The sequence below is a fragment of the Cheilinus undulatus genome, linkage group 17 (genome assembly GCF_018320785.1).
Source record: "Cheilinus undulatus linkage group 17, ASM1832078v1, whole genome shotgun sequence".
NCBI classification, from domain to species: Eukaryota; Metazoa; Chordata; class Actinopteri; order Labriformes; family Labridae; genus Cheilinus; species Cheilinus undulatus.
The window spans coordinates 37639625-37654309 of record NC_054881.1 but is presented as its reverse complement, the minus strand read 5'-3'; the positions used below and the strand labels follow the sequence as shown (position 1 = coordinate 37654309).

At 40.0% G+C, this 14685-nt stretch overlaps 1 protein-coding gene across 3 annotated transcripts in view; it reads left to right on the top strand.

Annotated features, from left to right (window-relative positions):
* The window catches only part of ptpa (protein phosphatase 2 phosphatase activator), a 31521-nt gene that overhangs the window by 13991 nt on the left and 2845 nt on the right, over window positions 1-14685 (top strand). For all 3 annotated transcript variants that reach the window (XM_041810204.1, XM_041810205.1, XM_041810206.1), the window contains exon 9: window positions 5997-6104. In XM_041810204.1, coding sequence (XP_041666138.1) covers window positions 5997-6104 — 108 coding nt within the window. The remainder of the gene's footprint in view (window positions 1-5996; window positions 6105-14685) is intronic.

The window sequence follows — 14685 nt, the reverse complement described above, 5'->3', positions numbered from 1 at the left end:
TAAGAGCACATAAGGCACGGTTGTAAAGAACCATACTGGAGCATGATTGCTCCCCCTCCCCATCTCCAGCTGGTCTGCTTTCACATTAGTAACATCACTTAGAGAACACCTGCGTATATATCCTGAGAACTACAAAAGGTGGCGCTACAAACATAGCTGGTTAACAAATCCGTCAAGAAGAAGAAGAAAGAAGAGTCGATCAAGGTAGATGTTGAATAGGTTTGTGCTCTGCATGACAATGGAGTCAGTCCTCACTCTCTGGATGTTTTTATTATTTTTAAGATGCAAACAACAAACCCTGTCCTCCCTCTACATCTGTCTTGCCGTTCAGACAATAAAATGGGCTCAGGCTGTGTGGATATGGCAGTCTTTGAAGAAACAGGAGACGTTTAGAATCACCTTTGCGGCTCCTCTTGCTCACATGTACCCAATACTCGAGCACAGTTTCCTGTAAAGCATTACCTTGAAAAGCAGATGGGTTTGCCGGACTCCATCAGTCATCAAGCAAATCCATCTTGAAAAGCTCCAATCCACAATGTTTGTGCCAAACTGAACACTGTTTTCGGACCAATCTGTGTCATTGGAGGAGAACAAGGTGGTAGCTATGGGCAGGGTTTAGTTGTACTCCAGTGCAGTGATTAGCTCAAATGTAGCTTTAGCATAGCGTTAGTTTGACCAGACCTTTACCACATGTCTGCATGAAATAAAGAATAAAAACAACACTAAAAGCTTTTCATGCTGTGAAAGATGTTTTCACCCTTCTGCCGACCTGCTTCAGCATGAGTTTGTGAGAGTTACGGGGGGGAAAGGTTAGTTGTTGTGTGAGTGGTTGTATACAACGACTGCTTGTGGAGTGATTAGCTCAGACTTTGCCACAGCAGCAGTTTGTCAAAACTGGAAATCATTTCTTTATTAAAACTAGAAAAGCACTCGGAGAGTGTGCAGACCTCCGCCATTAGCCCTATCCCCCAATAGTCAAGAATCCTTTAAATAATTCCTGGATCCAGACGGTGATCCGGATCTCTCCCAAAATCTAATCAGTTCTTCCTTTTGCTGTTTCGGACATTTCCTGAAAATTTCATCAAAATCCTTCCATAACTTTCTGAGTTATGATGCTAGAAAACTAACAAACTAACTGACAAACCCTGCGGATCTCATAACCTCCTTGGAGGAGGTAATAAGAGCAGAGAGCACCACTGGAAAATTTTCATGAACAGAAAAGATGTTTTCGCTCTTCTCCCGGTCTGCTTCAGCATGGGCTTGCGCTGTTACAGGTGGGGTTTGCCGGTGTATCCAATGGTAGCTGTTAGCTCGGATGTACAGGGCTTAACAAATTTAGTAGACCACCTGTCTCAGAGACCATTCAGCATCATGAAGTGCTTTAATGCGGACTCTTTTATTTTCAGTGAGCTCTCAGCGTTTTACCATTTTGAACAGGAATGAGGTTTCAGACTGAATTCACCTTTTTCAACACAAATTTAAACCGGCTCACTGGGCTTCTCTGAGAAGTCAGAAATGAATCAAGCATAACATTCAACCACTAAAACTAATTTTTCTGTTCAGGAATGCAAGTAAATAACTATAATTTGACATATTAATCAAGAAATATTAATGTGTTTTACTATTTTTTCATTTTTTTTGTAAATCAGTAAATTTGAAAATTCATGGATAACAATAATAATTATATTTTAGCATTAAAAATATCATTTGGGTTAAAGAGCCTCTACGTATTGGTGTATTAACCATTGCAGAAACATAAAAAAATGATTTTGGTTTTACCAATTTTTACCAATGCTGTTAATTTAGGGCAGCTGTGGCATAAACCTTACTTTGGGTGGTGGTTGAATAAATTTGTTAAGCACTGTAGCTGTAGGAAAGCTGCAGTTTAATTGAAACTGGACCTCATTTCTTTATAAAAACAAGAGCAAAGAGCCACATTGAAAGCTTTTCTTGACAGAGAAGATGTTTTTGCATGTCTTTCGACCAGCCTTGGCATCAGTTGTATTCATCAGGAAGCTCAGCCATTAACAATCTACGACAGCGGTAACCTGTCAGCTCGAGAGAAGTGCATGTGTACAACATCATTTTGTCTTGTCGCTCTGATTGGCCCGTTATGAATGTGACAGACAGAGCGTTTTCCCAATCACCTTCTGAGAATTCTTTGAAAAGTCTGCCCTTCCCAAAGACTTTTTTTGGGAGTTTTCCCATGTGAATGTGAAATATATCCATGCCCGAATCTATATACAGAGCTTTCAGAAAGTATAAATGCAGCTCAGGTTCCTCCAGTTTCTCTGATCTTTGCTGAGATATTTCTACACCTTGATTGGAGTCCACCTGTGGTTAAACTGACTTGACATGATTTAGAAAGGTATGCACCTCTCTTTGGAAGGCCTCACAGCTGACAATGATATCAGAGCAAAAACCAAGCCATGAGGTCAGAGGGACAGACTGCACAGCTCAGTGACAAGATTGTTGACAGCCACAGATCTGGGGGAGGCTACAGAAACATTTCTGCTGCACTGAGGGTTCCCAAGAGCACAGTGGCCACCATGATTCTCACATGGAAGAAGTTTGGCACAACCTAGACTCTTCCAATAGCTGGTCACCATTGGGGAGAAGGGCCTTAGTAAGAGAGGAGACCAAGAACCTGGTGGTCATTCCAGCTGAGCTCCAGAGATCCTGTGTGGAGATGGGACAAAGTTCCAGAAGGACAACCATCACTGCAGCCCTCCACTGATCTGGGATGCAGAGGTTTTTTTTTTGCATGCTCTAAGAGGGCTTTCATGTGTTTTGCACTGAGGAGAGGCTTCAATCTAACCACTCTGCCATAGAGCCAAGTCCTGTGGAGATGGGACAGAGTTTCCGTGGCAATGATAAACATGAGTCTATCACAGTGGCTCCGTCATGACAGCCACCAAAACAAGAAATTCCCTAATACGAATATGAAAATGAAGAATTGCTCTGGTTTCAGACACTGCTGGAGTTCATATAGACATTTTGCATACATGCTTTAGAGATCTATAGATGAGAATTAACCACTGAATGTTTGCTTGGAAATATAAAGCCGTCTCCTCCCCATGAATTATAGCATGAATCAAACAGCAGTCATCTCTGTATTTGTCTCTGCTTTGAGCTCAAGATCTCCTTTTAAACACGGTACAGCCTGTTCTAGAACAAGACTCACTAACTGCTCAGTTCCTTTATTATCATTTCTTCTGTCTCTCTCTTTCCTCTCTGAACGTTCTGTCTTAAAAATCTTCTAAATATCAAAGTAAGCGCCGATGTAAAAACGTCATTTGTTCTCAGATTTAAAAAAGACACTTTGCATGTCTTCGTTTGTCAGGGATTCTCCTGGTGACCCATTTCCACGGCATAGAAAACTTCCCTTTAAATGAATGAGCTCACTATTTTCCAAAAACTCACAGTTTAGCAGAAATCTATGGGTTTTCTGCCATGGATTTGGGTCATCGTTGGATTCCTTTCTAAGTGACTCAGCTCAGGCTGACCAAAGCTTCATCACTGGAGAAGCTCAAAACATTTTCAAACCACTTTTCCAGACTGCAGAGGAGCTGATTAATACCTGGACACGTCTCAACTTTCCTTTAAAACTCTTGTGTACCTAATGTTGGAGAATGAACTAAAGAAGATTGATGATTATATTCATTATGAGCATTTATCAGAGGTTAAAGTTAGAAGCAGTTGGCCCTTAGTCAGGCCTCACCCAAACACAACAGCATTACAGAATAGCATCACATTATTCTGATGTTACTAGTAATTTTAGGTTTTCAAGTTTGTCATTAAGTAATGCTATAGGTCTTAACATGATTGAGCACTACATATTATCAGTGTTAAATAGTTTTTTCTTCTCTTTAAGCATAAGTAAGCATTCTTTGTAATTGTCAGGGGTTAAATTACCAGTGTGGTCGTCCACAAAGTCAATACAAAGAAGGCATTTTTTATAATTAAACCTTCAGTTTAGTAAAGGGGATGAAAAATAATCCCGGATTCCATTGTGGTTATCTTCAGTCAGTCCTGCAGACACCTCAAGCACACCTTTTTATCATGTTGAAGTAGCAAAATTAACGTCACATTTTTAACCACCGTGGACTGAGAAAACTTGACCCAAAAAAGAAGTTTGTCTAACAAGAAGTAGCAAAGCAATGGGTAAGTGAGCCAACTAAAGGTTAACTAAAGCCTCTTTCTGACCGGGTGTGTGGTGGCTGCGTGGTGGCTGCATCATGGCTTGGTTTTCATTTTGGCATACATGTTAACAAGCCAGAGTTTCCAGTCTGCCTCAGTGTTAATTTTTGCAGTGGTTGTAAGTTTTGCCTTAGATTAGAATGTCTTGTAGTTTAAGTAAAAATTTTAGTTGTTTTTCCTCTTTCTGGTTATAATCTCGTTTTAGTCATGAAAACTCAAAAATATTTTAGTCCAGGTTGTGCTGATGAAAAATCCTTTAATTTTAGTCTGGACATTTGTCACAACATTTCTTCTCTTTGAGCCACTTTAATCAGCAAGATGGTTCCTGGTTCGAATCCCAGTCAGACTGGTCCTATCTTTGCAGAGTTTGCATGTTCTCCTCGTGCATGCATTAGTTCTCTCTGAGTACTCAAACTTCCTGACACACCAAAAACAGCTTGTTAGATTAATTGGTAACTCTAAATTGCCCATAGGTGTGAACTTGAGCATGGCTTGTTGTTTGTCTTTACATATCAGCCCTAACCTGACATGCCAGATGGATTTGTATTCACACATCCATCTGGTAAACCTTCTATAGACAACGTTTTTTTTTTTGTTTTTTTCTGCAAGCCCGACCTGTCTAATGGCTAAAATCAACGGGAAAATGATAAATGGGGAGACCATTTTTACAGCGGAGATTCCGCAGACACAAGATCTCACAGAAATTAGCGAGATCAACCGTGACTTCAGACAAAAAAAAACAAATACAGAAGAGGATCGACGACATCAGCTGGCTGTATTGGCGTGCATTCTGTTCTGCAGCTTAACACAAGAACAAGAAAAGGCTATGGCTTAAATCATGGCTTAAAGTTCATGTTTATGAGCTGTTAAAGAACGGAGAATCCAGTCAGTGACTCTTCTAGGTTTGTTTTTTGTTTTTTTTTTAATTGGCTTTTGCAGGTACTCTATGGGCGCCTTCCCAATCTGGAATTGTAAACATGTTTGATATTAATGACTTGATTGGGAGCTGTAAAATCATCATAGTGACACCATACACTTGAGGGTTATTTGGACAAATAATCTGTTATGACATGCCTTGAATCAGACAATGCCCTCTTGATTATGTGGGCGGGCAAATGAGGCCTAAAATTATCTAGTGTGCAGCCAGCCTTCATAAGAAAATGGAATTTAAGTCTGCTGATGTCTTAACTGGTTCCTTTTACTTTTAGTTTTATTTGTTGGATGTTCTAACCACCAGTGTGGATATGTGGTAAAATTTGCAACACAGGAATAAGGGGGAAGAATCAAAAGAGCAATGGACAGTCAACTACCTATCAGAAATCATATAATATTAATGCCTGTTTCACGACCACAGCACCAAAAGGGAGCCCCCAGTATTGGACAGCTTCTTGTTTTTACTGCTAGAGACTGGTTTATTTGTACAACAATGTTGACAACATTACTTAAAAGTCTCTCATGTATTTGTGTAGTTAAGGCAGTGCTTTCTGTCTTGGTTGCTTTGGTTAAAAAAATGTCTAAAGATAAGAAGTACTCTAGCGCTGCTAGCCCAGCGGTTCTGTCCCCCACATCCTCACTTAGCCTTTACACCGTGCCTTCTTTTATGTAACATCAAACATCCACTCATCTTCTGAACTAATCAAACCAAAATGTAAAAGCCAGATCCTGCTCCAGATTTCCTGGTGGGAACTTTGTCATTAACCTCATCTTTCTGGACTTAAATGTAGGAGTTACACAACCCGTCTCACTTCTTCCACTTTAACCTCATATTTGTCATTCTTCTTTTGTTTGTTGTCCAGATGAAGACGGGTCCGTTCGCTGAGCACTCGAACCAGCTGTGGAACATCAGCGCTGTCCCAGCCTGGTCCAAAGTCAACCAGGGTCTGATCCGAATGTACAAGGCCGAGGTATGAAGGATTTTATTCTCCCCAAGTGTCACTGATCCGTCCAAATCTTCAGTCATTTATCAGTCTGATGGGAGTTTTGGTGGAAAAGGGATCAATGCAAGATACAAGGCTTCTACTCAGTGTTAGGGCTTCTAACTCTGCTTAAACTTAGAAATACACCTGTGAAGTTGTGTCGAAAAAGCACATAGAACAATCTCAAGGTGTTATGAACACCTTGAGATTGTTCTTTCCTTTCCTTTTAGCTCAAATAAAGTGATTTAGTGATAAGGCTTTATGTCCATCAGTCCATAGCAATCCTGAATGCCCAGTTTGGTGGATTGTTGTGATATTCGATAGAAACTACCATTGTCTCCTTAATGTGTATAACATTGTTCATATTTGCATCAGCACCACAATGATGTAACAGATTACAATTTACTAAAATTAAGGTTAAACTGTAAAAAAGTTGCATAAGCAGATAGCATCCCCATTAGGCCCAGATGTAGTCTGCAGCTCTTGCTTATAACAAATGTTAGCATTTATGGTTTTAGCATGCTTACACTCTAAATGAAGATGGCAGCCATGATAAACAATACATCTGCTTTGTATTGAACATATTAGCGGTATCGCTGTGAGCATGTTTGTATGGTGATGTCAGTATTTGGCAGAAAAACTCCTGTGAGGAAAGCACAAAGCTGCCAACTGACCGCAAACAGAACCATGATTTATACCGACACATCCACCGTTATGAGCATCTTTGATGTTTTTCTGCAAACGAACCTAACAAACCCTCCACGGTGGTGAAGTTGGAGTGCCATCCTTGGCATGTTCTTCCTAAAAGCTGATCATGTTTGAGTGAATAAATATCCATAATGACCATTATTTTAGCTGAAAATACTGCAGCACAGAAAACTCAGTGCAGGAGATGTCTACAGTAGGCATGGGCACTGAAATCCAGAACCACCACGGTACCGCTACCAACAGGTTTGAAACCTAACAGACTGCTTGACGTCACAGATTTCGGTGCTTTATTTCAGTCACTAATCGCTAACGTCAAAGCTATTCATCAGATAGCTTTACATTATCACCCTCTGGGGTTCAGAGGGCAACAGCAGCATTATCACATGGGTGTACACCTGCTACACACTTCCTGTTGACAATGCTAACAAGATAGCACGCAGCTAACTGGCTGAACATTCTGTACCTGCCCTACGATCCCTCTGGTATGAGTATGTTCTTTGCAGATGACATTATACATTACTAGAGAACTCCTGTTGGGGGGCAAGTAGTGATTTCTGCATAGAGAAACTCTACCAAAAGGCCATGTTTGAGCCCTTTACAACTATGTCAAGCTTTCAAAGTGCAAAAATGATAGCATTCTCTATTCTTAAGTAAATTTAAATCATAAAGTGAAATCTTATAATATTACATGATGATCTTTGAAGTTTAAACAAACTTAATTTTCCCACTACACAAATCAGAGCATTCCTGTTTGGTCCAGTCCAGTTCTGATCTGACCCGTGTTTCCTCAGCTCATGTCAGTCCAGTCTCTCTCGTTGTGACAGGAAATCTGTCTCTTTAAAGTAGAGCTGTTTGTTTGGCTCTCAAACGGCTCTTCATTTGGTACCAGTTTGTCTTTTTAAATGTGGATTAATGACAAAGGATGGAGTAGAGAAAACTGGCACACTTAAATTAATCCACATCAACATCTCTCTGCAGCCACAGTTGTGTAAAAAAAAGTTCACTGCTGCTACTTAATGTCTCATTTCACTTTAAAAACTCACAGAATGCTCAGTGGACAAGTCAGAGTCATCAAATATTAACCTTTTCACTATCCCCTTCTTGATAAGTTTTTTTTTGCTGTGGCAAAGTTCATCATAATCTTTGATTTACCTATTAAAGCAGGTCTGAATCCAAACAAGAAGTCAATGATCCTTAGTAAAAGACAATAGAAAGTACAAAATACAACAGATTTGAAGTCAAAATAGTGGCATTTTAAAATGCAGTAAAAGGGTGTGGTTAATTGTGGTTAACTACAGAAATTCTGGAACTATAACAATTCAGTGTTTCAATCTTTTAAAGCCCTAGATCAAACACAGCAATTAGACTTTTCAAACTGTATGCAGGCCCACCCACAGAGTTGGCTGGCCCCCTGAAAAAGAGAATGGGCCCTCTTAGTTTTGATTTATTGATGATATCAGTGCATGTGTGTTGGTTCAGTAGCATTGGTGCTAATGACCTGTCCAACAGTTACTTCATATTAGAGCTGAGAAATGTCTCAAGCTATCATTGGGTTTTGATGTTCAAATAATTTATTTATGCCACTTTGTAACCTCTTATCATCACGGTTTCCTCCCATTTTGCCACATTTATTTCCACATTAAACCCATTTATAATTTTTTTCAACTTTTTACCCTTTTCACTACTTTAGGTGCCAATTTTTTTACCACTTTCTGCCTTTTTACCCATTTTTGCCACTCTTTAACCACTTGTCACCACTTATATCTACCAAAAACACCCATTTTTGCCACTTTTAGATCATTTTTGCCACTTTTGAACCGCTTTTCACCCGTTTAACTACCCATTTTTGCCTTTTACCTTTCTTAACCCACACTTGCTGCTTATCCATTTCTTTGCATTTTTTAACCTCTTCTTTCCACTTTAACAAGTTTTTGCCACTCTTTAAACACTTCTCACCACTTACACTTACCAGCTTTGCCAATTACAACCTATTTTTGACCGTTTCACTGCTTTGTCGACATTTTAAAACACATTTTTGTCACTTTTAGCCAATTTTTTTTTTTGCCACTGTTAACCGCTTTTCACCTATTTTTACTGCCCATCTTTGCTTTTGTCACCCTTTCTTAACCCGTATTTGTTTCTTATCCCTTTCATGCCTCTTTTAACCTCTTTTGGCCACTTTTAACCTCTTTTGGCTACTCTTCTACCATTTTTTACCCCTTATATCTGCCCATTTTTGCCCCTTGTAACCCCTTTTTGCCACTTTTTAACTGCTTTTCACTGTTTTTATCACCCATTTTTGTCCACTTGTAGCAAACATTTGCCACTCTTTAACCACTTTTCATGACTTGCCAATTTTTTTGCCACTCTCTAACCCTATTTGCCGATGTTTTTGTCTTTATTCTGCAATAATTTAATTACTTCCCCCTTAAAGGTATTTTAGTTCCTTCTGCTTTATCATTGCTTAGCTATGAAGTCTAACATTACTTTCCAAATGGTTAAGTTCAGTTTGCCAATCCAGATTTTTAACAGTGCAAATAAAAAGGTTTGGTTTTAAGAAAATGATTTAACATTTAGAACATGCTTGATTATACTACAGCATAAATAAATGTACAGTTTGTTGCTTTGATATAAGTGCTTATTCAGGTTAAATATGAAATATAGTTATCACACATTAAGTTTATAACAGATCATGATTTTCCTGACTTCCATGCCCCCCTTTACCCCCCCTTGATGAGCGGCCTTGACTGTATGTATTTAGAGTGACAAAAATTCACACATTCAAATAAGACTGTAGAAAACACTGAAACTAAACAGAATGAAGGAACTTTAAAAATTAAAAATAGCAGCTTAAACTTAATTATACTCTGATCTTTTTACCCTGATTTTAACAGAAACGTTCTTCTTCTTTACCCAAGTTTCTATTGAATGAGTTTACAGTGTTGACCGAGTTTCTTTTAGAAGCGAAACGCCCGGACAGACGAGCCGAGCAGAGAGGCAGGAAAGGGTTAAGAGACGAACGGAGAGAATGGAATTGTGTGTGTGTGTGTGTTTGCTCTGGTGTGTGTGGGCGGGTGGGGGTGGGGTTGGGGGGATGTCTAAGCCCGTTCTCCCCGCCTGCATGCCCACATCCTGTGTTTTCCAGAGCAGCCTGTGAGTCTTCCCAAAGAGCTGAGGGGCCAAGCTGTCTGCCTCCCCCCTCCTCCCTCCCTCCTCTGCCGTTCCCTTCATTAAATTCTCCCCTCCCTCTGTCCCGACCTTCCTCCGAGCCTGGAGCAACCATCAGCAGACTTGCATTCCTCTCTCCCTTTTCCTGGCCCCACACACGGTTTCAGGCGGAGAGTCGTACGAGACGGAGAAACAGCAGAATCCAACGGTTTCTGTCCGAGAGCAAGAGGCGAATCTGAGGCCTCGGACGCCTGTTCATAGACCAAAAACATCGGCTTTAAGTGACACAAGCTCTGGCAAACAATAGGAAAAACAAAGCCCTGCTGTCGTAGCTTCAAACAACAGTATTCAGTCTCCTTACATGAAACTTAAACATTGAATTTAAAGAGTTTTTGGCAATAAAGCTCTGTTGTTTCACACTTGTATAACTATCCCTTTGTTTTTCTTCTTTTAACAGCTTCTAGGTCACAGTATTTTGTTAAAGCGCTGCAAAAATCGACTTGTACAGACTTGAAACTCGCTCAAGATGGATAATTCATCACAGTCAGTTTCATGTACATGTAGCTGTTGGTCTCAACAAGTAGACAGACGTCTGGAGAGAAATAAACTAAATTCAGACTACCTGTGAGGAAGTAACATTCTAAGCAACCAAAGGTTGCTGTTTGCTATGTATTTTTCCATTTTTATCTGTTTTTTTTAGATAAATTGCTTCTACATGGAAACCTTTTGTTTCTTGCCATATATGGTAAATAAAAAGCCGAAATAACAAGCATTAATTTAGAGTTTTATTTTCAGTGTAGCTGTTATGAAGCCTAGAGCCACTTTTACCTTCACTGCCTTGACAGAAAAGACCATCTGACTCCATAGAGAGATCTGTCCATGTTTGTAGTAACAGTCACTTCAACGGCATGCTGCTCTTCCCTCATACATTTGTTCCACTCTTGTAGCTGTTGTTAGCAGTGATGGTGGTTTTACTTCAGCTTGACAAACACCATTGGCTCGCTGGAGCCTTCTCCTTTTCTCCGTCACCAGTTTCGCTGTTGGCAGTTGTTTGTCAAGGTGTTTGTGGGAAAGTTCCTCCATTCTGGTATCATCACAAACTACAGTGCTAACTGGTTCTAACAGGCTAATATTTGTTTGACTTTTGGGTTATTTTGAGACTTTTGAGTCATGTGTTGGGCACAGCAGCCAGGTTCCTAGATCGCCTCCCGGGCAGGGCCTTCCTGTGCAGAGTTTGCATGTTCTCCCTGTGCATGCGTTGGTTTTCTCTGAGTACTCCAGCTTCCCACCACCAAATCCATGCTTGTTCAGTTAATGTATTACTCTAAATTGCCCGTTGGTGTGAGTGTGAGCGTGCCTGGTTGTTTGTATTTTTATGTCAGCCCTGCGATTGACTGGCGACCAGTCCAGGTTGTACCCAGTTTTGCTCAATGACAGCTGGGATAGACTCCAGCCCCCTGTGAACTTGAACGGTATAAGTGATGTAGAAAATGGGTGGTTGGAGTCATATGTCCCTTTAGACTGTAGCTGTGGTGAAGCAGTTGTTGCTGTTATACAACTCAACAGTGTGGCTCTGAAAGTAAAATTTCCATTAATTTTCTCCTTAGTGAATTTGATTATTCACCATAATTTCAGAAATACTGAAGTTACACTTACCACCAGAGGTGGAAATAGTCCACAGCTATTGTACTCAAGTATTAGTACAGCAACTCTGGTTAAAGTTTACTAAAGTAACAGTAAAATTTCTGGTCTATAAATCTACTTAAATAACAATAAAAAAGTATTTAACGCTTACTTTGTAGCAAAATGTGCTCAAAACAGTACAGGTGCCCAAAAACTACTCAATTACAGTAATTAGAGTAAATGTAATCAGCTACCTCACATCCCTGATTACCTGATTACAATATGCAAATGATGATACATTTCTACATTATCATTTAAAATGCAAACACAAGAGTAAAGAAAGGTGTAGAAAAGGGTAGGTATATGGCCTGAAAGCTTAAAAAACTGTCCTTAACAACAAATCAAATGAATGGCAAAGGATTGTGGGATAAGTAGTTCCTTAATCCTTGTAATAAAATATGCACACAATCTTCTCCCTTTGCCTGTTTCTCTGTTTTTTGTGCTGGATGAGATGTTTAATAGTCATGAGTGATCAGGTAGCTGGTTGGCTTGGTTCATGCATTAATAGCGTTGATATGAGGATGTTGTAAAAAGGTCTACAGATGATTTGAAAGGTACTTCTGGAACCAGTGCCACTGAAAAAATGGGCAGAAACTGTTGAACTCTGTTCGGCTCACTGTGCTAATAAGCCAGGAGAAGTTGTACTGCCTTAATCCTCAAAAATCGCTCAAAGTGGATGCAACAGTTCTGTTCAGACAAAAGATTTCTAATGAGACAAGTTGAAACTCGCAACTTCTAGCAACAGGTCGCCTTGCAGCGTGCTGATAGCCTACCAGTTCACAACCCTGCAACTGGACAAGAAGGGGTAGAAGCCTTCTCTGCAGATGACATCACACAGCAGTGGAGAATCCCCCTTGGAGGGAGGGTAGTGATGTCTACACAGAGAAGTGCTACCAAAAGGCCATGTTTGTTCACGTCTACGCCAAGCATTCAAAGTGCCGAAAAAAAAAAACATTCTTAATTCTTAAGCTACTTTTGTATCCCAAAATTAGCGAAACATTCAGCCATAAAAAGCCTCTGTCTATAGCCTGGCCTGAAACTCAGGTCTGACATGTGTTTCCTTAGCTGATGTCTGTCCAGTATCTCTCGTTCTGATGGGACATCTATCTCTTTTCAAAGATCCAGATCAGTAGAGATAGATGTTTGACTCCCAAACGGCTCTACTTTGGTCCCAGTTTGGCTTTTTAAATGTAGATTAGATAATGACAAAAGAGGGAGGAAAAGAAACTGGCACTCAAACAGGAACTAGCTACACTCGCTCACATTAAAGAGCCATTTAGAAGAACAGGCTCATTCATTAACGGCATATCATCGCTCAGTCACTTACTCCAAAGGTTTCTTTGGTTTATAGTATCATCATATTATCAGTATTACTGTTTTCATTACAAGCATGTTTGTGATAAAATGAGGAATCCTTATATGTCACAGGGGCTCAGCTAGCCTTTGATATTACTCACCTCCATGCCAGGTAAATTGGTGAAACTGTGCTAAAAATCACTTTTTTTCTCAATGTGTGTAAAAATTTTCTGATGATAACTGCAGCGTACAGGCCCATTTAAAGCTGTTAAGTACTAACTTTCCAATGCAATACATTCATAAAGGCTCACCCCCAACAGAATTATTAGAGTCCCATGACTACAAAGAAGCTATGTGAAACATTAGGCTGCATGAATGTGATTCATCACATATGCAATCGATAAAGATGCTGCATTTCTTGTCATCAACTTGGTGGTGTGCAGTGCAATTTTACAGCACTTATAAACCCCAAAATGCTTGATAGCTCAGACTTGTTATAATGAGAAGAGTATTTTTTTCCATGAATAGATTTAGTTCCTTACTCCTCCATCTTATGTATTCGCTCATATAACAACACATGTCCTTCTTATGTGCACAGCTGATGGAGGACACAGGAGTGTTTAACGGCTGAAGTTTCCCCATGTTCAAAGTTTATTACAAATAAAGGATTAATGTCAAAAATTCATGATTTTATCTAAGAAAATATTCAACTTTGAACAAGTATTTGTTGTCGTTTAAATCAAGATTTCAATTGCACATTCCTCATTTATTTCCTTGGTACAAAAAACAGCTGTTAGGGATCTGACATCGTCAGACGGCCTGATTCGAGATGTAATGGCTCTGCTCACACGGCTTCAACTGTCCTTCTAAAACAGACTAGTTGAGTCCGTAGTCTCTGGTCTAATCTGGGTTGTAAAAGAGCCACAATTCCCATCACTCCAGGTGAGGCTGGATGGACATAATTAAAGCCTTGCCTTTGTTTCGGATGATTCGTTAGTACATGTGCGTACTATAGATTTGTTGGCATCATATCAGTTGATGCGTTAAAACACAGTGGTATGTGAAGAAAACATTCATAAAGAAGGAAAATCTGATTAAGTCCCTAAAACTATAAAAGACGCAAAAGATGAACCGCAGTGACGTTGTTTGAGTGTTTTTTAGCGTATGACTGTGATTTCAGTGACCTTTGATTTTATTCTAACCAAATTTTCCAAAATCATGTGTTTCCATCCCCGCTCTGCTCAGACGATCATGACCGATAGTGTCACCGCACAGGCCGGCTGAGCACAGGGTTCAATTTCTCAGCTTCAGACTCCCCCAACCCCCACCGCAGACACCCACAATCCCCCACCAACCCCCACCCTGCTCCCCAAAACTGGGTCCGTGTCTGAGCGCACAAAGAGCCTCCTCGGGGCTGATCCACGGGCGTTATGAAAGAAGGGATGAAAGAATTAACAGCGACGTTTAAAGTCAAGGTTAACCATCAGGATTTGAGAGTCTGTTTTAAAGACGAGTACAATGACGCCATCAGCAGGAAAAATCTGACGTCAAACTATAAATCAAAACGGTGCTGAGTGTACGAGCTGAACCATATAATAAAACTTCTGTTAATCCCTACGTCAAGAACAAAACTCTCAATTTCCCCTCCCAGTACTTATAAGAATACATAAAAACTGCCATGAAATTTAACAAATTTTTCAAATCCTCTTTATTC